A 24,569-nucleotide genomic window follows, 5' to 3' on the forward strand; every position below is an offset into this window, starting at 1 on the left:
GAGCCTGTCGGGCTACAGTCCATTGGGTCACAAAGAGTGAGACATGACTGAGCGACTCTTTCACTTTCGAACTGTATCTGAAGGCCACTTGCATATCAACATGTAAATGATCTCATCATAGTCATCCATGTTCCTGAAACATATTAGCTAAACTTCTCCCTGCTCAAAATCTTGCTTTTCCAACTGTTTAGTGAAAAATATTACCTCTTATCCTAATACCCAAGACATCACTCTCTCATAATCTGCTCCCAGATTATCCTGTCTCATCTTCATGATTTCTTTTCATTTAGGTTTTAAAAGACTTGTTCCTTCTTGTAAATGCTCCAGACTTCCCTAATCTGTACTTTTTATTTTCTTTTTTTTTTAATTATTGGTCTAGACTTGATTTGCAGTATTATGTTAGTTTCAGGTGTACCGCAAAGGAAATTAATTATACATATACATATATCCACTCTTTTTTTTAAATTTTCTTTCCCCATATAGGCCATTACAGAGTATTGAATAGAGTTCTCTGTGCTATACAGCAGGTTCTTATTAGTTTATTTTATACATAGTAGTGTGTATATGTCAGTCCCAGTCTCCTATTTGGTCCTTCTGCTTAGATGCCTTCTCCTGATCTATGAGTACAGGCCTCACCTCTTCAAACCCAGTCTAAAATTCCAAGTTCCTATGAAGTCTTGCCTGTTTTAGAGGAGATGGTGATGGTAGCTGGAAGTAATTATCCCTTCTCATTTTGGAAGCCTCTCATCATTACTTCTAGAGAAGGCAATGACACCCCACTCCAGTACTCTTGCCTGGAAAATCCCATGGATGGAGGAGTCTGGTAGGCTGTAGTCCATGGGGTCGCTAAGAGTTGGACACGACTGAGCGACTTCCCTTTCACTTTTCACTTTCATGCATTGGAGGAGGAAATGGCAACCCTCTCCAGTGTTCTTGCCTGGAGAATCCCAGGGACGGGGGAGCTTGGTGGGCTTCTGTCTATGGGGTCGCACAGAGTCGGACACGACTGAAGCGACTTAGCAGCAACTTAGCAGCAGCAGCATCATTAATTCTTCAGCAGTGTATATTCCCACCCTGTCTTACCATATCATCTGCAAATAACTGTTGGACTGCTTATTGTCATTATCATAGAAATGTTCAATCTTCTAGTTTTCATAGACAAGTAATTTTTTAAAATGGTGCTGAGTTCCTATAACTTTTTTGTTAACATTAAAACTTACGTGCACAGATGCAGAGGTACTCGGTTTTCCCAGGTGGCGCTAGTGGTAAAGAACCTGCCTGCCAATGCAGGAGACATGAGAGACACAGCTTCAGTCCCTGGGTTGGGAAGATCCCCTGGAAGAGGGCATGGCAATCCACTCCAGTATTCTTGCTGGAGGGTCTCATGGACAGAGGAGCCTGCTGGGCTACAGTCCATAGGGTTGCGAAAGCATCGAACATGACCAAGGCGACTTAGCAAACTCACAGCACGGAGGTACTCACAAACTCTTACCTAATTTCATAAAAGATACACAGTTGACATCAGGAAATGCAGGGAAAACAATATCAAAATGAAGGACACAGGTTTATACTGGAAACATCAGTGGAAAACTCCTAAGAGTCTGTTTTCATTGAGAACCAATGCCATTTACATCGCATGTATTTCTCTTCTCTGGGCAGGCATTTGGGAGCCACTATTTTAGTACACTGAGAGCTTTGCCAGAGCTGAATTATCTCTGCTTCCTAATTTATCTTTGTCTTTCTCAGATATCTTGGGTCTCTAAAAGCTTATAACGGCAACAACAGCAACAACAAAAAAACCTGATTTGTGACAACAGAGCAAAGAGTTGGGGAGTAGATGTTTCAAACATCTGACAGTTGTCTAAAATAACCAAACTAGCACATCACTTTTATAATAGTTTATCTGAAATGTGTTTGAAAGGACAATAGACAGGTTACAAAGGATCTTCATCCTCAATGAGCAAAAATTTTACAAAATTCCAAATTATGGCATTATATTTAATCATTTTCTTATCCTTAAAATGTAGGTTTGTTGTTGTTCAGTCAGTAGGATGTGTCTGACTCTGCAACCCCAGGGACTGCAGCACACCAGGCTCCTCTGTCCTCCACTGTCTCCCAGAGTTTACTCAAATTCATGTCCACTGAGTTGGTGATGCTATCTAATCCTCTCATCTTTTGCTGCCCACTTCTCCTCCTGCCCTCAATCTTTCCCAGCATCAGGGTCTTTCCAATGAGTCAGCTGTTCGCATCAAGTGGCCAAAGTATTGGAGCTTCAGCATCAGTACTTTCAGTGAATATTCAGGGTTGATTTCCTTTAGAACTGACTGGTTTGATCTCCTTGTGGTCCAAAGGACTCTCAACACTCTTCTTCAATGCCACAGTTCAAAAGCATCAGTTCTTCGGTGCTCAGCCTTCTTTATGGTCCAGCCCCCACATCCACACAGGACTACTGGAAAAATTATACCTTTGACTATATAGACCTTTGTCGGCAAAGTGATGTCTCTTGCTTTTTAATATGCTATCTAGGTTTGTCATAGCTTTCCTTCCAAGGAGCAAGCATCTTTTAATTTCATGGCTGCAGTCACTGTCTGCAGTAATTTTGGAGTGCAGGAAAATAAAATTTGTCACTGTTTCCACTTTTTCCCCTTATATTTGCCTTGAAGTGATGAGACTGGATGCCATGATCTTAGTTTTTTAAATGTTGAATTTTAAGCCAGCTTTTTCACTCTCTTCTTAAACCTTCATCAAGAGGCTCTTTAGTTCTTATTCACTTTCTGCTGTTAGAGTGATATCATCTGCATTTCTGAGGTTATTGATATTTCTCACAGCAGTCTTGATTCCAGCTTGTGATTCATCCAGCCCAGTGTTTCTCATTATGTACTCTGCATATAAGTTAAATAAAAAGGGTGACAATATACAGCCTTGCCATACTCTTTTTTCCCAATTTTGAACCAAGTTGTTGTTCCATGTCCAGCTCTAGTTGTTACTTCTTGATCCACATACAGGTTTCTCAGAAGACCAATAGGGTGGTCTGGTACTCCCATTTGAAGAATTTTATGTAGTTTGTTGTGATTCACACAGTCAAAGACTTTATAGTCAGTGAAGCAGAAGTAGATGTTTTTCTGGAACTCCTTGCTTTCTCCATGCTCCAAGGAATGTTGGCAATTTGATCTCTGGTTCCTCTGCCCCTTCAAAACCCAGCTGGTACATCTGAAATTTCTTGGTTCACATACTGCTGAAACTTAGCTTGAAGGATTTGGAGCATAAACTTTCTAGCATGTGAAATGAGTACAGTTCTATGGTAGTTTGGTATTGCAGTGAAAACTGACTTTTTCCAGTCCTTTGACCACTACTGAGTTTTCCAAGTTTGCTGACATATTGAGTGCAGTACTTTAACAGCATCATCTTTTAGGATTTGAAATAGCTTGGCTGGAATTCCATCACCTCCGCTAGGTTGGTTCTCAAGGGTGTCCAGCTCTCAGTGATTAATCATACTATCATGGTTATCTGGGTCATTGAGACCTTTTTTGTACAGTTCTTCTGTGTATTCTTGCCCCCTCATCTTAATCTCTTCTGCTTCTCTAAGTTCCTTACCATTTCTGTCCTTTATTTTGCCTATCCTTGCATGAAATGTTCCCTTGATATCCCCAGTTTTCTTGAAGAGGTCTCTAGTCTTTGCCATTCTATTGTTTTCCTCCGTTTCTTGGCATTGTTCTTTTTATAAGACCTTCTTCTTGATCCTTGCTATTGTCTGGAACCCTGCATTCATTTGGGCATATCTTTCTTTTTCTCCTTCATCTTTTGCTTCTCTTCTCTCCCCAGCTATTTGTAAAACCTCCTCAGACAGCTGCTTTACCTTCTTGCATCCTTTTCTTTGGGATGGTTTTGGTCACTGCCTCCTGTACAGTGTTACAAACCTCCTTCTGTAGTTCTTCAGGCACTCCATCAGATCTAATTCCTTGAATCTATTTGTTACCTCTGCTGTATAAGGGATTTGATTTAGGTCGTACCTAAATGGCCTAGTGTTTTTCCCTACTTTCTTCAATTTAAGCCTGAATTTTGCAATCAGGTGCTGATGGTTTGAGCCACGGTTATCTCCAGGTCTCTTGTTTTTGCTACTGTATAGATCTTCTCCATCTTTGGCTGCAAAGAACATAATCAGTCTGATTTTAGTATTGACGGTCTGATGATGTCCATGTGTAGAGTCATCTCTTAGGTTGTTGAAAAAGAGTGTTTGCTATAACCAGCGTTTTCTCTTGGCAAACCTCTGTTAGCCTTGCCCTACTTCATTTCGTACTCCAGGGCCAAACTTGCCTGTTATTCCAGGTTTCTCTTGACTTCCTACTTTTGCATTCCAGCCCCCTATGATGCAAAGGACATCTTTTTTTGGTGTTAGTTCTAAAAGGTGTTGTAGATATGGTTATTTAAATCACTGAAACAAATATAGAAAAGCCAGAAATCATTTCCAAATTCTTGTTTTTTCAGTTCCTTTTCAAGTAACATTTATAGAACAAAACAGTTTGATTTCAACATTGGGAAGAAAGTCACTGATTTTTTTTTCAAGTTTGCACTAGCCACTAGAACGTGCTATAATGATGGAAATGTTCAGTAACCTGCACTGTCTGATATGGTAGCCACAGCAGCACATGGTTGATGAGCAATGGAAATTGGGCTGGTGTGACAGAGGAACTAAATTTCATCTGTTCTTAAATATAATTAAAGTAGCCACATGCAGCTGTTGGCTCCTGTGTTGGACTGTGTGGCTTCAAAGGATTGATCAAAGAGTATTGAGCTACACTTTGTGGTGCTAATTTGGATGGCATCTTATCAATTTTCTTAGTAAACTTGAGAAACTTTAACATGGGCATTTTTAAAAAAAATTAGTCTCCAGGAAATGATACGCCTATTAAAGGCTCTATTGACTTTTGAGCTACTTTTAGTCCTCAGATCACCACAATTTTTATATTTTTTAAAATTAATTATTCTATTTGTTTGTTTCTGGCTGTGCTGAGTCTTCATTGCTGCATGGGCTTTTCTCTAGTTGCAGAGAGCAGTAACTATTCTTCATTGTTGTGCACAGGCTTCCCACTGCAGAGGCTTCTCTCCTTGTAGGACACAGGCTCTAAGGCACGTGGTCTTCAGTTTTTTCAGCACGTGGGCTCAGTAATTGAGGCTCTCAGGCTCTAAGAGCACAGTCTGAACAGTTGTAGCACAAGGGCTTAGTTGCTCTGCAGTGTGTGTGATCTTCCCAGACCAGGGATCGAACTTTTATGTCCTGCGTTGGTAGGTGGATTCTTTACACACTGAGCCACCAGGGAAGCCCTATCACAAGTTTTTAAAATGCTGATTCTCAATCTTTAAATTACAATTGTCCATTTCCTCCACTGGTATAGCTCTTCTTTGATCGTTTAGGTAATGTGATTTTTGACTTACATGTACTTGTACACGTACCCAATCCGTACATATAGGCACCTATATATAGCGTATATACATTTGTGAAGATCAGGTGAAGTGAGGGATGGGACTTGTTAAACTTGAGTGTTCCTTTAGCCTGAGCATTACTATGAATAGAGAAAATAAGCAAACAGAATTGTCTGCCAAGTTAATCTGGCTCCACCCCCTTGGGGAAGGAGAATATTCACGTTCGTCAAGTAAAACCAGAACCTATCAGGCCTTTTTCATGTTTCTGTGATTTCACAGAAAACTAATGTCTCTTCCTGAAATATTCTTTTTTCTCTTCACTGTGGGGTGACCCTTGCGAGAGAATTTTAAAGTTGCTTTTCTTCTCTGAAGCCTCTATCTGACCTTTTGTCCTCTTCTCCCCTTCCTAGCCACACCAACCAGTCACCCCTTTCTTTTTAGTGGAGTTGTGTGTATTTGTGGTCCTGGTCTTTGCTTTAGAAGAAATCAGTATCACAAAGATGATATTAACAAGAATGAAGGAAGTAATGATTGCAGCGGTTACTGTCTGTGGGGCATTTAGTAAAATGCTAAGCATTGACTAAACACTTTAAATACATTTTCATCTAACCCTTCTAAAGCATTGTAGAAAAGTTATGATTGGTCCAATTTTATAGATAAGACAACTTAACTCAAAGTAAGTTGTCCAAAGCCTACCACCTAGTGAGTGGTAGGGCCGGGTTTATTTGACTCCAGAGCTCATGGTTTTACTGACTAAGGGTTAATTAAGATGTAGAGAGAAAAAGAAAAACCTCTTATTCCCCAGAGTGTCATGGTGTGGTGGGAACAGCATTGTATGCCATGTGAAAGAGCTCTTGTTTTCATTTTTACCTTAGCCATTTTCATGGTGGCCTTCCGTGGGTCAAGTCTTTCTCTCCCTTCTGATTTCTAATTCCCTCCTCCTTCTAAAAAATACCTTAGTGATAGAAAATGCAACATCCTCCATATGTTAATTCTACATTATTATACTTCTTCCTCCCTTCTCAAAATACCAGATTGTACTATGTAAAGACTTTTTGAACAATGAGACACTTGCAGTTCATTAGTTTGGTTTGACAGACAGCCATCATCACACCTTTAGAGCATATGTTTCAAGGTGCAGCAGTTTGCTTTTATTTTTATTTCTGTCCTCATTCCTCAACTCTCACCAAGGTTGTTTATGTATTTGAAAAACTGTCATTTTTTTCTTCTGGCTTTGCTTCACCTGTTTTTAAATTTCACTTTAGTTTCCCCTTTTCACTTAGGGCTCCTACTTTTCACGTCTGTAATGTGTTTGCCCTTTAAAGTTACATGATACCATTTTGCTTGTTTAACAGTTGTTAAAATTGTTAATGCCAAATATTCCTCTGTTTTGATGGATGACAGAAGGATGTAAATGGAGTGTGGATGCTCGCTGACTATGTGCTGTGTCAGATGTCCCATATGTGCCATCTCGTGTTGTCAATACAGTAACAATGTGTGGCTGAGTAATAAGGTCATATTAGTATTTCCATTTCGTGGAAAAGAAGTGATATAACTTGGCTATGATGAAATATATATAGTAAGTAAGTGTAGACCTTGGGCTTGCATCAACATGTAGCTGAATAGAGGGGAGGGATGTGAATAAAAACACAGGATTCAGAAACATTTGTAGAGACTTCACTGGCAGTCCAGTGATTAAGACTGCTTTTCAGTGCAGGGAATGTGAGTTCAGTGGGCAGCTAAGATCCCACATGCTTTGTGGCCAAAATAACACATCATAAAACAGAAGCAATATTGTGACAAACTCAATAAAGACTTTAAAAAAATAGTCCACATAAAAAAGTCTTAAAAAATAAAAATGAAAGACAAAACAAACCCCAAAACATTTGTAAATATTTAAGTGTATCTAGTGTTTGTATTTTGTTACATTTTAAAGATTACTTTATATTCAGTATGCTGCTGTCATTCAGTTGCTCAGTGGAGTCCAACTCTTTGCAGCCTCATGGACTGCAGCACGCTGGGCTTCCCTGTCCTTCACTATCTCCTGAAGTTTGCTCAAATCCATGTCCATTGAGTCGTTGATGCCATCAAATCATCTCATCCTCTGTCGCCCCCTTCTCCTCGTGCCCTCAATCTTTCCCAGCATCAGTGTCTTTTCTAATGAGTTGGATCTTTGCATCAGGTGGCCAAAGTATTGGAGCTTCAACTTCAGCATCAGTCCTTCCAATGAATATCCAATAGAAAGCAAGTATTTTAAGTGTTCAGGTCACTGAGTTTTGATACTTACATCATGTTGTGTAACTGAAGCAAGATGTAGAACATTTGCACTGCCAAGAAAGTTCCCTTGACTCTACAGTGAAATCTTTGTCTCTTCCACTCAGCACTTGAACGTATCCACTGAGCTTTTTTTTTATTGAATATTATTTAGTCATGATATTTCCATTTTTCTTCTTTGTCTTTTTTTTTTTTTTTTTGAGATTTTCTTGGCTGAAGCTTTCTGGGTATATGTGTGTGTGTGTGTGTGTGTGTGTGTATGTGTGTGAGAGAGTCTGTGTATGAGAGAGACAGGTTTAATTACTCACTGAAGGATTTTTAACATGGTCCACTTTTAAATTTTTGTCAAATAATTCTGAGATCTGTCATCTTGGTATTGGCATCTATGGATTGATCATTCCTCATTCAGTTTGAGGTCCTCCTGCTTCTTGGTTATGTGTGATTTTTCTGTTCAACCAGAACTTGGACATTTTCATTTTATGTTATGAGACACTGAAGGGAAGTGTTAGTTGCTCAGTTGTGCCTGATTCTTTGTGACCCCATGGACTGTAGCCCACCAGGTTCCTCTGTCCATGGAATTCTCCAGGCAAGAATACTGGAGTGGGTAGCCATTCCCTTCTCCAGGGGCTCTTCCCAACCCAGGGATCAAACCCAGATCTGCATTACAGCAGATTCTTTACCATCTGAGCCACCAGGGAAGCCCATGAGACTGAATCTTTCTTACTTAAACCTTCTGTTTTAACTGCTTTTCTTTAACACCACTCTGGCCAAGTAGAGTTAGAAATTCAGGTTCCTCACTCTGCCTAAGTTGAATGCTGGGAGATGGGGCCTCTTTGCTGTTCATCACTGATGATAAACAGAGTGATGAAAGCCCAGGCTCACCACCTGGCTTGCTCTGACATCACCCCAGAAAGGACGGACTGCCTCCTTGTTGGGGGTGGAAGTGCAACCTTCACACTTCTCAGACGACATTGCAGGGGTGTGGAGGTAACCTTATTACCAACCGACAGAGATGAAGGTCTGGGCTCTTTACTTGGCCTTCTATGACCCACTGGAGATTTTTGAATACCTTATTATAGCCCCAGAGAAGGCAATGGCACCCCACTCCAGTACTCTTGCCTGGAAAATCCCATGGGTGGAGGAGCCTGGTAGGCTGCAGTCCATGGGGTTGCTAAGAGTTGGACACGACTGAGCGACTTCACTTTGACTTTTTACTTTCATGCATTGGAGAAGGAAATGGCAACCCACTCCAGTGTTCTTGCCTGGAGAATCCCAGGGACGGGGGAGCCTGGTGGGCTGCCATCTATGGGGTCACACGGAGTCGGACATGACTAAAGTGACTTAGCTTAGCTTAGCTTATTATAGCCCAGGGTAGGGTGGAAGTTGGGCTTCTCCTTTGCTGATATGAGTGGTTGACTTACATTTTTACTGTGATGTTAGAGGAGAGCAATTACTATCTAGAAGTTTCCATCTTGCTAGGCTGCCCTTGTCACGGTCCTTTGTCTACAGAGCACAGGCTCTTATTATCTTACTTTTTGTTGATGCCCTTTGGCACCTCCATGTTTCAGCTTCTTCAGCTCCAAGTCTGCAGTATATGAGGCAAAGAGAGAGCCTAGGAAACTCACCTTCATGTCTTTCCTTGAGATCCAAGGTCCCTAGATCATCTACCTCCTCTTGACCTTTCAAAGTCAGCCTTACATTTGCTTTGTATATAATGCTCAGGATTTTTGTTTTTCCTTAGTAGAGAAAATTGAGAAAAGTGTGTCTATTCTCTTTTCTCAGAAGCATCCAAGAGGTACTACTTTAAAATTTTTTGAGAAAAAAATATCATAGTAGATTACATGTAGTAAAGGAAAATACTGTTTTATGAAAACTTGGTTCAGTTCATGTACATAGATACAGCTGTTTGGGCACTAGTTCATGGCATGAAATCTGCTTCTTATAGTATCATGGATAAAAATGTTTTAGTCACCATTGTAGACTACCTGTTTTCTTATCAGTCTGATACCTGAGTCCTCTAAAGCTTCACAGAACTTCTTTGTATTCTTTGTATTCTCCTCATGAAATAACGGTTAATGTCTATGTTCCCTGGAGGTTGTTCAAAGCCTCCCCCCACTGTCCTGATGGTGAAATGTGTAAGTTAAGCATTATCTGAATTTCTGCTGTGTTTAGTCCAGATATCATGGGTAGGAAGGGTGAATACTTGCTGTGGTTGCCACACTTAAGTAGTCTTGGGGAAATGAGATTCTCTTAATCTGTTTTACAAAGAGGACGTCGTCTCTGTGGACACATTGAGTCAGAGTGAGTGTTCTTCACGTGGCTCAGAGGAGACAGCGTCCCCACACAGCTACACATGGCTGAATACCTGGCTGGGACCGACATTCACCCAGGTTCCGCTGTGGCAGCCACAAGGCAGTTGTCAAGGTTACCATCTACCATAGGGCAGACTCCTGAGGCCAGTACCGTGTGTTTTGGGCATCGGCTGTTCACAGTCCTCGCTGGTTTCCCCTCCTCCTCATCAGCAGAGTGCCTTCTTCCTCTCCAGCCTCCTCTTGTTCAGAGGAAGGGGTCCATCTGTTACTGGTCCCTTCCAGGCTGGCTAGGAATGGACATGCCCTCTTCTAATGCCTCTGAGTTACCCATTTAGAAGTTTATGTTTTACTTTGTTCTTTTTGATGGTGAGCAAAGGATTTCAGACTGTATCTAAAACATGTTAAGTTTTGGCATATGTTTGCAGAACCACACTGGGCTGACCAAGGAGAGGTTTGGAAATCCTATTCTGTTTCCTCATAGTTTGACCCAAATGATAAAATCGAACATGATTTAGTTTATCTAAATTGCCTGGGAGTAGGGGAGTGCAGAATAAGTCAGAGGTGAGTTCCCCAAAGATCATGAGTTTTTGGCACTTTTTGATGATAAAGTGAAAGACCCTGGGGTCTCCAGAACATGGTTCTACTCTACCCTAGAACAGGGCTCACTCAGCAGACTTATTTTTGTAAAGGGCCAGCTGGCAGATGTTTTAGTCTTTGCAGGCCATATGATCTCTGGTGACTTCCCTGTGGCTCAGACAGTAAAAAATCCACCTGCAATGCAGGAGACCCAGGTTCAATTCCTGGGTCAGGAAGATCCCCTGGAGAAGGGAATGACATCCCACCCCAGTATTCTTGCTGGAAAATCCCAGAGACAGAGGAACCTGGCAGGCTACAGTCCATGGGGTTGCAAAGAATCGGACAACTGAGCGACTAAGCGTGCATGCCTGGTCTTTGTCACCACTACTCACTTTTGCCATGGTAGCACAAAAGTAGTCATAGATAATGTATAAATAATTAAGGATGGCTGTGTTTCAGTAAAACTTTATGAACACTGACATTTGAATTCCATATATTCTTTTCAGATCCCAAAATACTCCTTTAGGTTTTTTTTTTTTCCCCCAACCTTTAAAAAATGTAAAAGTTATTCTTGGATCACAAGGCATATGAAAACAGGTGGCAGACTGAATTTGGCCCACGGGCTGAAATTTGCTGACCCCTGCCCTAGGAGATGTCCACTGGACAGGTTCCTTTGCCCAAATAGCCGCTGTGCTCTGTATCCACTGCTGCTGCTGCTAAGTCGCTTCAGTCGTGTCCGACTCTGTGTGATCCCATAGATGGCAGCCCACCAGGCTCCCCCGTCCCTGGGATTCTCAAGGCAAGAACACTGGAGTGGGTTGCCATTTCCTTCTCCAACGCATGAAAGTGGAAAGTGAAAGGGAAGTCGCTCAGTCGTGTCTGACTCTTAGCGATCCCATGGACTGCAGCCCACCAGGCTCCTCCGTCCATGGGAGTTTCCAGACAAGAGTACTGGAGTAGGTTGCCAGTGCCTTCTCCACTGTATCCACTAGCTTAACCCAAACTTCTATTCCTGAGACATTTCTGGTACATCACTATATTCTCATGTTAAAACGTTAGTGACCTGACACCCATGAACACATTCATTCATACAGAAGTTCTTATGAATATTGTGGATACCAGAGTCCTGCATTTGAGTAAGAGTTTTGCCTCAGGTCTCCACAGTGGAAGTCCTGGATTGATCTACTTCTGATGATAATTTTCTTCATAACAACATGAACAGTGTATTCTTAATGTACACCTTCCTTGCTAAGGTGTTGTTATACTTATGCAGCTTTCTAGGTCAATGGGAGTTATGCAACCCAAACTGGAATATTTTGCTAGGATTTCAGTGTTCTTTTTTTTTTTCTCTTGAAGGAAGAGCTAAGCAACCATATGTAACTAGTTAAAATGGAATCATGTGTCAGTTTGGAATGGATCATCTGATAGTTAGAGGATACTTGATTCAAAGTCACTTAACAAGAAGGGATTATTTCTTTGTCAGAGCACCAAGTCCAGAGGGAGGCAATATGAAAATGAAATAGTTGAGTAGCCCTATGGTGGCAGAGCCAATGTGGCCACTAGCCTCTTGACTTTCACTTATGTTTGGAGCCCTGTTGTCACAGAAGCTCTGTAGCAGCTCTAGAGAACACATCAGCATTCAAGACAGAGGGAGGGAAAGAAGGATGGTATCCACATTCTCTTTTGTAGTTCCAGGACTGTCTCTTTACCCATCAAATGTCTGCTTAGGTCCTGTAGGCAGGAATCTGTCAGCAGCCACTTGTAGCTGCAAGGGAGGATGGGAAATTGAGTTTTGACTTTAAGCCATGTTGTGGGAGGTGGCCACGGAGGAGAGCACTGGGAATGTTTAGCCAACTGGAAGTGTCTGCTACAGAGAGCAAGCAGCCTTTTGTAATGCCTGGGTGACTTCTAGAGAGTAGAGTTCTGCTGAGTTTGAATCCAAAATATAATGCACGGGGCACTTCCCTTAATTAAACAGGTGCTTGGAGAGTGTCTGGTATATGTTTATTATATATGAGAGGTATGAAACAAGGGCCATGTCCTCCAAGAACTTTAGCTAATAGCAAGAAATAGACATGAAATTGTGAACAGTCTTTCTCAATTTTAATAGCTAAGGCTGAGGATTGGAGTATATTAATATTTGTGTCATAAGGTCATGTGTTCATTTAGCAACATTTATGAGGTGCCAAAGATGTCAACTGTTTAGTTTGCAGGTATGCAGATGAATAATGCAGTTTCTGTTCTGCAGAAAGCAGTCAAGTAAAACAGCAGTTTTGGGAGCTCTAGGGTTCTGTGATTTACCATAGCTTGAATTATCCAATTATGTTGGAAGAACTTTTATTTGCTCTTTTTTGTTGTTTTTTTGTTTTTAAAGTTTTTTTTTAATGGGATTATAGTTGCTTTACAATGTTCTACTATACAGTGAAGTGAATCAGCTATGCTGCTGCTGCTAAGTTGCGTCGGTCGTGTCTGACTCTGTGCAACCCCATAGACGGCAGCCCACCAGCTCCCCCGTCCCTGGGATTCTCCAGGCAAGAACACTGGAGTGGGTTGCCATTGCCTCTCCAATGCATGAAAGTGAAAAGCGAAAGTGAAGCCTCTCAGTCGTGTCCGACTCCTAGCGACCCCATGGACTGCAGCCTACCAGGCTCTTCCATCCATGGGATTTTCCAGGCAAGAGTACTGGAGTGGGGTGCCATTGCCTTCTTGGACCTCTCACCCCGCCATCCCACCCATCTAGATCATCACAGAGCACCAAGCTGAGCTCCCTGTGGTCTATAGCAGTTTCTCACCAGCTAGCTGTTTTACACATGATAGTATATACATGTCAATCCCAATCTTCCTTTGAAAAATAAAGATGTAAACTACTCAACAGAAGGGAATGACAGTCAGTAGGGTTGGATCAGTATCTTTTCCATCATACCTCTGCTTATTCTGTAAACATCTTATTGAATCAATCTTATTAGGGTAACTGTACAGTAGTAGTCAGGTGGCTGAGCACTGGGTTTGTAAAACTCAATAAGCAGTCCCTTGCTTCATGGGGCTTCTAGTTATAGGGTAAGCAGACATGTTAATAAACACTTGGAATGCATGGTGTATATTCGCACAAGATCTAATAAGAAAAAGATGTACTGTCAACATTGCTTAGAAAGATATTAATGGATGCACAGTCAATTAAGGCTTCACAGGGAAAAGCAGAAAGAGCATTTACTATTTCCATGCAAATAAGGAAACGGAAGAGTATATTATGGGAAAAGTTCAATTCTGGCAAAGCAGAGAAGCATAAGACATCTCGAGAGTTCCAAGCAGCATCTACGAGTTGGTATAAACGTAGGTGCGGGAGCCAGAGCAGCACCATTGACGGTGTTTGCACAGCATCTCTCTTCTCAGTGATGCTGGAAATAAAGGACCATTCAACTTGAATGAGTTGTAAGGAGACAAGGGAGAGTGTGGCATGGGTGGGGATTAAAAGGACTGGGCAGCTGTGTGACTTCTTGACAAATAGATCCACTTGTTCTTACAAATGAGTGTCATGAGGCCAGCACGTCCCTCGGCTCCTCTTGAATCATCTCAAGATGAAATGAAGCCTGGCATTTAGGCAGAGTTTGTTACTGTGACCGAAGTCCCATCGGAATGGGATCCCTCAGAGGTCAGGATCAGGCTGGCCCAGGCTCACTTCCATCGAGTGAAGCATGTCTTCTGCTGGTCAGGCTGGGGTCCTTTCTGGAGACCGTGCCCTTTTCAGGAACATTTGAAAGAAACTGGATATCATTGAGCTACCGTGACTATTTTATTTTTGAAAAAAAAAAAAAAGAAATATACCTGAAAATCAAAGGGAGATGATTGAAAGAAGACTAAAAATATTTTTGGAACTTTCTGCTTTGGGAGGCAGTAGGGAGGTGAAAGTGGACATAGTAATTTTGGTTTTAAAATTTTATTGCAGAATATGACAGAATTGGTTACCATAGAAACGGTAAAAATTGGTTACCATTTTTGAGTGTGTGAGTCAGTGGCATTAGATATGTTTATATTGTTGTGCAACCATCACCACTGTCTATCTCCAGAACTTTCTCATCAACCCAAACTGAAATTTCATACTAAGCAATAAATCCCATTCCCCTCTCCTCCAGCCTCTGGTAACCACTGTTCCACTTTGTCTCTCTGAATGAAATAGAATCACCCAATACTTGTCCTTTTGTGACTGGCTTCTTTCACTGCACATAATGTCTTCAGGGTTCACCCTTGTTGTAGCATGTATCAGAATTTCATTCCTTTTTAAGACTGAATAATATTCTGTGGCATGTATATATCACATTATGTTTGTCCATTCATCCATCAGTGGACACCTGGGTTCTTTCCACCTTTTGGCTATTATGAATAATGCTGCTCTAAACACGGATAGACAAATACCTGTTCAAATCCCTACTTTGGTTGGGATTGCTGGATCAAATAGTATTTTGTATTTTAATTTTTTTTTTGAAGAATCATCATACAGTGTTCCACACAAACGGTCCCATTTTACGTTACCACCAGCAACACTCAAGGGTTTCCATTTCTGAGGGAGTGGATTTTTGCATGTGAAAAAGATGATGCCTTCAAATTGGCATTTCAAAACAATGCTAAAACATGGGTATTTGCATGAAGAATTTTCTCTAGCTTTTTAAAGATTTTTTCTTTTTTGGGTATGGACCATTTTTAAAGTCTTTATTGAATTTGATACAATATTGCTTCTGTTTTATGTTTTGGGTTTTTGGCCTCAAGGCATGTGGGATTTTTATCTCCCCCACCAGAGATCAAACTCACAGCCCCTGCATTGGAAGGCAAAACCTTAACCACTGGACTGCCAGAGAAGTCCTTTCTCTAGCTTTTTAAAAGAGCAACATCTGTAAAAATCTGGTCTTTAACTCATTTTAAGAGCTCACTGTTAGCAACTTTAACATTAAAGCCGCAGTGGCAGCACTTCAGGTAAAGACTGCAAGCAGCCTGCAGTATCAATACAATAACTAAAAATCCACAAGACTGTGAGATTAGGGAGATCCGGCAAACAGTAAGATCTCCAAGCTGACCTGTGAGCTACTGAGCCCATTAAACTGAGTAAATAACTTTAGTGAAAACAAGAAAGGGTTGTAATGAGGACAGAAAAGAGAAAGCAAATGGGGGCACCTATTACATGATGAACAAAGAGATGGAGGTCACGGCATATAAGAGGCCATTTGAAAGTGGCTTGATTTGTAAATATTAGGGACATCAAATTTCAGGGAAAAGAAAACGAAGCCTGTCAGGAACAGTTTTAAATAAGTATACCCAAGCACAGAAACATAAATTGGCTACTGGATTTGTAAGTGAGGAGGGAACAGTTATGAAGGATTAAAACTGTGTATGAAGAAGGCAACATGCATAGAAAGTCAAAATGCCATATCCCACCTCAGGTCTATAGAGATCTTACATTCTGTACACTCAGTATTTACTAGCAGAGAAGAGAGGTATTTTGATGTAAGGCATGTTTGTGTAAAGATAGAAGATTGCTGGTTCATTCAGCAGCTGAACAGATGTTTCTCCGGAGCCTGTTACGTGCCAGATTCTGGACTGGGCAGTGAAGATGGAGCTGGCAGTTGTCAGCAATGAGACAGATCAATTAGACAGACAACCCCAGACAGGGAGGAGATGAAGCCCAGGATTCCAGAGCTCACAGAAGACTCTGTGAAGACGTTGGAACGGACATGTCGGCTGAGTAGGAGTTCACGCCCCCAAAGAAGGAAGTGGGATTTGGGTGGAGTTGAACCTCTTTCTAGGAGGAGGGACCAACATGAGCAGGAGTGAGGGAAGTAGGAGAGTCTGAGTGGGGAGGGGATAGCAGAGGAAGACAGGAGATACTGGAAGCTCCCAGCAGCTCAGTGATATTCCTCAGGATGTGAGTTTCAAGGCAGGAAACAGCTGGGAATCATGCTTGAGTATGAACAAAGACACACATTTTTTTTTTTTCTTTTCTCATTAATGTCTAAATCCCCCATCTCCCTACACAAGCTCACCTCTTTTTAATAATCACAGTTTTAGTATATTTAATTGAAAATTCACTGTAAGTAGGCTGATCTTTGGAGATGGAGAAGCTGATTGTTATTAACAGTAATTAGCTTCATGCTCTCATAGGTTGCGTTCTTTTTATTCCACTGCCTGAACTGGGTATTGTGCTTGGTTCTCCAGCATCCATTCTGCCTCTGCCTGTTGAGTAACCGAGATGTGGTTTGGGGACTTGACCTTAGGTGGTTTAAGGGTAATCCTACCTCCACCACCAGTGTTTTAGTTCACTATTGGATGTATGTGATTCACTTTGGACCAATGAGAAAAATCCAAGTTTGGAGGAGGATTGAGGGAGGAAACCTATGGTCAACCGAGCTGTCTCTATTGCTAGATGTGAACTAGAAGCTTGTAGCTGTAGTGCCATGTGGGGACCCAGGCGTAAGGTGATGTTATGGATGGTAGAATGGAGAAGTGAAAAGGGTCTTGATGGCCCTATTGAACTGGGAAATCAGCTAACACAGAACTTTTCCCATTACTGGGCTTCCTCTCCTGAAAGTTAATGATTTTCTTCACTGGTTAATCTATTTTGGGTTTGTTCATCTGAAACTTGAAATCATCTGCAACCTAAATGATACATGATCTTTGTGACCTTCAGCAGACACTGTACGACTTTTTATGACTATAACCCTTTAAGCCTCATTTCCCTTGTCTGTGAAATGAATATAATTATGTATCAGGGTTTTTCATGAAGATTATTTGAGATCCATCACAAAACCTGAGGGAAGAGGCATGAACTAATACATGAGTGCTTACAATGCACCGTGAAATAGGCTGGTCCATGTTTTAGGAACTTAAAAGACTAGAAAAGAATTTCTGATAATTTTTTAGATAAAATGGTATAAATAGGGCTTCCCTGGTGGCTCAGTGGTAAAGAAGCCGCCTGCCAGTGCAGGAGACACAGGTTCAATCCCTGATCCTGGAAGATCCCACATACTGCAGAGCAACTAAGCCCATGAGCCACAGCTATTGAGCCTGTGCTCTAGAGCCCAGGAGCGGCAACTACTGAGCATGTGTGCCATAGCTGCTGAAGCCTGCATGCCCCAGAGCCCGTGCTCCACAACAAGAGAAGCCTCTGCAATGAGAAGCCCGTGTGCCGCAACTGGAGAGTAGCCCCCACTCACCACAGCTGGAGAAAAGCAACAAAGACCCAGGACAGCCAAACAAAGAAATAAAATTATAAAGTGGTATAAATAAGGTCACATGCATACAGACCACTGTACAGTGAGTTTTTTAAGATTCGTATGATGTTTGTTGAATACTTGTCTTTCCAGGCATAAGATCCAATGTGGGGAGGGAGAGATAGGGAGAATGAGGGAGGGGATTAAGGAAAGGCGTGTCTGAAGAGTTGGTATTTAAGCCAAAACCTTACTGATGAGTAGCAGTTAGCTGAAGAATGGGGAAGAACAGTTCAGACAAAGAAACATTATATGCAAAGTCGAGAAGGCATGGGGTGTTCAAGGAAGAGACAAGGAAGTGGGTGGTACAGGTGGAGTGGACAAGGGATACTGTAGTGGGTGAGGAAATTGGAGAGGTAGAATGAAACAGATAATGTCATAGCCTTGTTGCCCACATTAAAGACTTTTGAATGCTCTGGGGGTACAATGAAGCCATTAGAAAGTTAGTTTGTGTGTGTGTGTTTTTTTTAAACCTTTTTATATACACAAAAGTAGAAGGAGTAGTGAAATAAATCCCCATGAATCTATCAGTTAGCTTCAAGAATTATCAATGCATGGCCAATATCATCTATCTCCTTCTCTTGTCCCCTCTACATTTTCTATACAGTGGATCTTTGATTATTTTAAATAAAGCAGTGTGTACATGTCAACCCTAAACTCCCTAACTATCCCTCCCCACCCAGGTAAACATAAGTTTGTTCTCTAAGTCATTAAGTCTCTGTTTTGTAGCAGAAGAGTCTTGTGAATTGACCTGTGCATTTTTTAATGAGATTGTGGGTATCCAGGGAGGAGGAGCAGTTGGGGTGGTCAGTCTAGGTGACACAGGTGGGTAGCGTGGACCAGAGTGATGGCAGTGGAGATGGAGTGAGGTAGGTGGATGGGAGCAACATTTTGAGTGCAGCACTTACTGGCCCTGGTAAAAGATGAAAGTGATGTACTGACTTACAGGGAGAGTAGTATCAAGGAGGACTCTTTAGCTTCTCTGTAGTGACTGGAGAAGGTGAATATTTGGGGGTAGAAAAATCAAGGTTCAATGTGAACATGTTAAATGTGAGATCTCTGATACACTGACATTGGGATGTTGAGTGACAGTCTTACTTATGTCTGAAGCTAGTAAGAGAGGTATTTCTGGGCTGTAAGCTACAGGGCCATTGCTGGTTCAGTGGTAGAATTCTCATCTCCCATGTGGGAGACCCGGGTTCAGTTCCCAGCACATGCATCATGCTCACCTTCGTTTTATATGTAAAAGAGATGACCAGTGCAAGTTTGATGCATGAAGCAGGGCACTCAAAACTCGTGCTCTGGGACAACCCAGAGGGATACGGTGGGGAGGGTGGTGGGAGGAGGGTACAGGATGAGGGGGACACATGTATACCTGTTGCCAATTCATGTTGATGGATGGCAAAACCATCACAATATTGTAAGGTAGTTATCCTCCAATTAGAATAAATTAAAAAGCAAGTACACACCTGTCAGGAAAAAAAAAAAAAAGGTCTCTCTGGGCTGGATGTAAGATTTGAGAGTCATGGGCAGATTGATTGTATCAGAAATGATGGGAAGGGATGGGACTTGTTAAGGGAGAAGTGAGAGCTGGGAACAAAATATCTGCTTGACTTCTTACTGTTTGCTCAATAAATATTTGTTGAATATTGAGTGGATGCTCGAAGAATAGGGAAGATTCAGAAGCTGGAAGGAATGAATGAACAGTGTTCCAGATGGAAGCATAGATACAAACTGAACTGCAGAGGTTGAAATAACTGCATGTGTGGGAGGCAGTGCCTAAGTTGCCTGATTTGGTATTATCATCTGTAATGTGGGGATTAGTCACTTGCTCAAGGTCGAACTTCTTGAAACTGATGCTTCCTGCATTTGTGCTGCCGTCTTTCTGACTTCGGAGCTCGGGATTTGCCACCATACCATGGTCCCTCTTCCCCAGATTATTTCCTATAGTTATAATTCCACCCCTCAACTTGGAAATGTCTTGTTTCTTCCCATGTAGACCAAATGAAGTATTGTCTTTCATGGACACCTTCTTTATAGGATCTGTTTTCTGAGTTAGATTTCTTTCCTCTTTCCTAGCTCTCCACTGCGGTTTGAATCCACGGGGTATTGATCACCCTGCCCATGGTGAAGGTATTAAACTACAAATTGAAGGTGAAGGTGTTGAGTCTCAATCCATTAAAAATAAAACTTTCCAGAAGGTGCTTGACCAAAAAGGAACCCCCAAGCGACTGCAGACAGAAGCCGAGACAACTAAGGTAGGTGATACTCCAATGAGATTCTGAAGCTGCAGCTTCTATATTTTGTGGCCCAGCCCCAGGGAAGAACTGACAGTACTTTCATTAATTATTGTTGGTGATTCAAAAATCACTGCTCCTCGACTACAAGTAATAAGAAATGAAAATAGTGACTTCATCACCTTTAGAGTGAAATCAAAGCACATTTGTGGTCAGTCTTAGAGCATGAGGCTCTGAGGATGGTATAGGACGAGCTCTAGGGATGAGTGCCTGGACTTAACGATTTGTTTACCAGGCTCAATCGATCATTTGATAATATTGGACAAGTCATATGACTTTCCAAGCCTCAGATTCTTCACCTATAGAATGGGTACCAGCAACACTATCATTTCCATCAGGTTGAACAGATGAAATAATACTGTATATGTACAAGTATTTTGTAAAAGGCTCAGTTGGCTGCATGAGTATGAGGGGATTTTGCTGACCATCACAGTAACAAGTGATATTTTATGAAATATATACATATATTCCAGGTACTGTTGGAAGGACTTTGACATACTGGCTTATTAGGTTCCGGTAACAATTCTGTCAGGTAGACAATAGTAAACAGGACCCTGGTTAAAGATATAGTTGCTCTAATTTGTTGCAGTATTCTTCAGTCCTTTAGTCTTTAATATAGATGTAGGTACAAGACACACAGTGGTAAACTGGGAGTTGAAGGATAGACGATTATTTAGTAAGAGCAGCCTCTTTCAAAGGTTTTCCATCATGGAACTGGCGCTGTATGGGTCTTTGTCTGAAACCGGTGAAGATGCTTTTGTTGGGGGTGTATGTTAGTTTGCTCCTTGAAAATTGAGAGAACTTGTCTTCCTATGGTATTTCCTTCGAAGAGATTTCCTTTCAAATGTTTGTTGAGGAGATGAATATATGCATGCCTTGGAAAGCAGATGTTGCAGTCCCCCAAGAAAAGCCTCAAGTAGAAAGGTCGCTCGGCTGTCATACAATAACTCCCTCCCACTCCCGTAAAAAAAAGAAAAAAGCCTTCCAAGATCAGATGTGAATTTTTCTACCTTGTCTGTACTTTTGGATAATTACCAATTACTTTAGTGTAGATAATTAAAAACTGATGACAAAAGAGTATGTGTGTATCTGTGTTGTAGGGAGTGGGGAACAATTAGCAAGGGAGATATTGCAGATATTTTGCACATTTTAGCTGAGAGAAATTACACCTCATAGAAAATTGGTTGGTTATTGTTATGTGAGAGGAGCTGGGAATAAGTAAGCCCTATTTGGCGTGCTGTGATTCATGGGGTCGCAAAGAGTCGGACACGGCTGAGCGACTGATCTGATCTGATCTGCTCTGATTTTGACATCTAAATCTGGTCAGCCAGTGGTTGATTCCATCTTGAAAGAGTGAGGAAAAAAATATCTTAAAGGTCTTCTTTAACTAGGAAGATAAATGGTTTATTTGAGTAGGATCTTTTCAGAGATGCGTAAAATATTAAATATTACAGTGGAGGAAAAGAAAACATTAATTGACAATTGCCTGATTTTAATTCAACTTTAATTTAATTAAATTAATTTAATTCAACTTTTCCAGATTCTCTTTTATTTGCAGAACAGATTTGGTGATATAAGAAGTTGGATTCAAACCTGATAGGATTTGGTAACTTCTGAATTACCTGGAATGTGTGATGTGGTAGTAAAACCAGTCTTCATGTCAGTACCTTTTTGCCTCTAGTTCACTTTACATTTGCTTTGCTGAAAACCTACTTCACCGAGAATGCAGTCATCTATAATGAACCTTTCCTCAGGTTTAGACTCTGGTTGCAAGCCAGATTTGTCTGAGATTTTCCAGGTTGTCTACAGTGAAACCCCCAAACTGAGTTGAAAGGGAATTCAGAATGTCTTCACATTGACATGTTTAGGAGTGAACAGACTAGGAGCTCTTGTTACAAAGTATTTATTTTTTCATGGAGGACTTGATGACAGTGGTGGTTGCTGGGGAACAGGGGCAAAAATAAAAATAAGGATTACTCCAGACCTGCAGTGTCACATACCCCAGAGATTCTGTACCACCGACAGTGTGAACATGTTCTGTGCATGTATGGACACACTGAGATGTGCCTTTCGGTTGCACTCCAAGGGTTATTGGAGTTGTGAGTCATCCTTTTTCCTTAGGTAAATAATTGAATCTCTGGTAACTTGACCTACTTTACACTTAACTTAAAAAACCTCTAGCTACAGATGCATCATGTAAAGCCACTCAGAAATGCAAATCCATACAGATTTTCTGGAGGACAGTCTGATAGAGTTATCAAAATTTTCAATGAGTGTAAGTTTTGAGCCAGTGATGCCCTCTCTAGGAACTTGTCCTAAGGAAATAATCACCCAAATGTGCAAAGATGGCTGCAGGAGAATATTCACTCTAGCGATGTCTATAATATGAAAATAATGTTCATTCATAAAACTTTGGCCAAAGAGACTGTGTATTCATGGAATTGAACAAATTCTATCTTTTTAAGGGTGATGGAGACCTATGTATATTTATCTTAGTTTGTTCGGAGTGCTATAAAACACTTTAAACTGGGTGGCTTATAATATTATTCAGCTGTATAAAGGAACGAAGTGGAATCATTTGTAGAGATGTGGATGGACCTAGAGGCCGTCACACAGAGTGAAGTCAGTCAGAAAGAAGAAAAGAATTATTGTATATTAACACATATATGTGGAATCTAGAAAAATGCTATAGAGGCCTTCTTTGCAAGGCAGAAATAGAGACGTAGAGAACAAACGCATGGCCCCTAAGAGGGGAACCAGGGGGTGAATTGGGAGATTGGGATCAACATATATGCACTATTGATACTATGTATGAAATAGATAACCAATGAGAACCTACTGCATAGCACAGGGAACTCTCCTCAGTGCTTTGAAGTGACCTAAATGGGAAGGAAATCTAAAGAGGGGATATATGTGTACATATAACTGATTCACTTTGCTGTACAGGAGAAACTAACATAGCATTATAAAGCAACTGTGAAAGGAAAGTTTTAGTCACTCAATCGTGTCCAACTCTTTGCAACCCCAGGGACTGTAGCCCACCAGGCTCCTCTGTCCATGAATTCTCCAAGCAAAAATCCTGGAGTGGGTAGCCATTCCCTTCTCCAAGGGATCTTCCTGACCCAGGGATTGAATCCATGTCTCCCACAATGCAGGCAGATTCTTTACCATCTGAGCGACCAGAGACTATGCTCCAATAAAAATTAAAGAAACTGGATGGCTTATAAACAACAGAAATTTGTTTCTCATAGTTCTGAAGGCTGGGAAGTTCAAGGTCAAGGTACCACCAGCTGGAGTGTCTGATATGAGCCTTGTTACCCAGGTCATAGACATCCATCATCTCACTGTGTCCTCACATGGTAGAAAGGGACCAAGGATCTCTCTGGAATCTCTCTCATGGGGACACTGATCCCATTTGTGAGGGCCCCGCCCTCCCAAAGACTCCTCCTCCTTACTATCACATTGGGGGCTAGGGTGTGAATTCTAGGGGAACACAGATTTTCAATCTGTAGCAGTGTTTATGCAGGAAAATGAGCGTGCTGCTATTGCAGTAGGGCGAGAGGAAGACGGGCAGGTTCCTGCAGAGTGTGTAACATGTTCCCATTTTCCTATAAATATCTTTTCCCCGTAAAAAGGCATCACCGAGTCTGAAAGACTTCATTCCATAATTGTTTTTATTTATTTTTAAATGGTTTTTAATTTATTTCAAAATTTTATTTTTATTTCTATTTTAAATTAATTTATTTTTATTTATAATTGTTCTATAGTATTGTGTTGTTTTCTGCCATACATCAACATGACTCAGCTATAGGTATACATATGTCCCCTTCCTCTTGAACCTCGCACCTCCTACCCGATCCCATCCCTCTAGGCTTGCACAGAGCGCTGGGTTTGAGCTCCCTGTGTCATGTAGCAGATTCCCACTGGCTATTTTACGTATGATAATATATATGTTTCTGTGCTATTCTCTCAATATGTCCCACCCTCTGCTTCCCCTACTGTGTCCACAAGTCTGCTCTCTGTTTGAATCTCCATTGCTGCCCTGCACATAGGTTCTTCAGTACCGTTTTTTAGATTCCATATGTATGTGTTAATATACAATATTTGTTTTTCTCTTTTTAACTTCACTCTGTATAATAGACTCTAGGTTCATCCACCTCATTAGAACTGACTCAAATGTGTTCCTTTTTATGGCTGATAGTTAAGTCATGTATGACTCCTTGAGACCCCGTGGACTACAGCACACCAGGCTTCCCTGTCTTTCCCTATCTCCCAGAGCGTGCTCAAACTGACGTCTATTAAGTTGTTGATGCCATCCAACTGTCTCGTCCTCTGTTGTCCCCTTCTCCTGCCCTCAGTTGTTCCCAGGATCAGGATCTTTTCCAGTGAGTTGGCTCTTAGTATCAGGTGGCCAAAGTGTTGGAGCTTCACCTTTA

General features: G+C 41.3%; 1 protein-coding gene across 5 annotated transcripts in view; it reads left to right on the top strand.

Moving 5' to 3' along the window:
• Nucleotides 1–24,569, top strand: part of SAMD12 (sterile alpha motif domain containing 12) — a 448,904-nt gene that overhangs the window by 26,751 nt on the left and 397,584 nt on the right. For all 5 annotated transcript variants that reach the window (XM_070802753.1, XM_070802749.1, XM_070802750.1 and 2 more), the window contains exon 2: nt 19,916–20,094. In XM_070802753.1, coding sequence (XP_070658854.1) covers nt 19,916–20,094 — 179 coding nt within the window. The remainder of the gene's footprint in view (nt 1–19,915; nt 20,095–24,569) is intronic.

This window comes from Bos indicus, chromosome 14, assembly GCF_029378745.1.
Source record: "Bos indicus isolate NIAB-ARS_2022 breed Sahiwal x Tharparkar chromosome 14, NIAB-ARS_B.indTharparkar_mat_pri_1.0, whole genome shotgun sequence".
Classification (NCBI taxonomy): Eukaryota; Metazoa; Chordata; class Mammalia; order Artiodactyla; family Bovidae; genus Bos; species Bos indicus.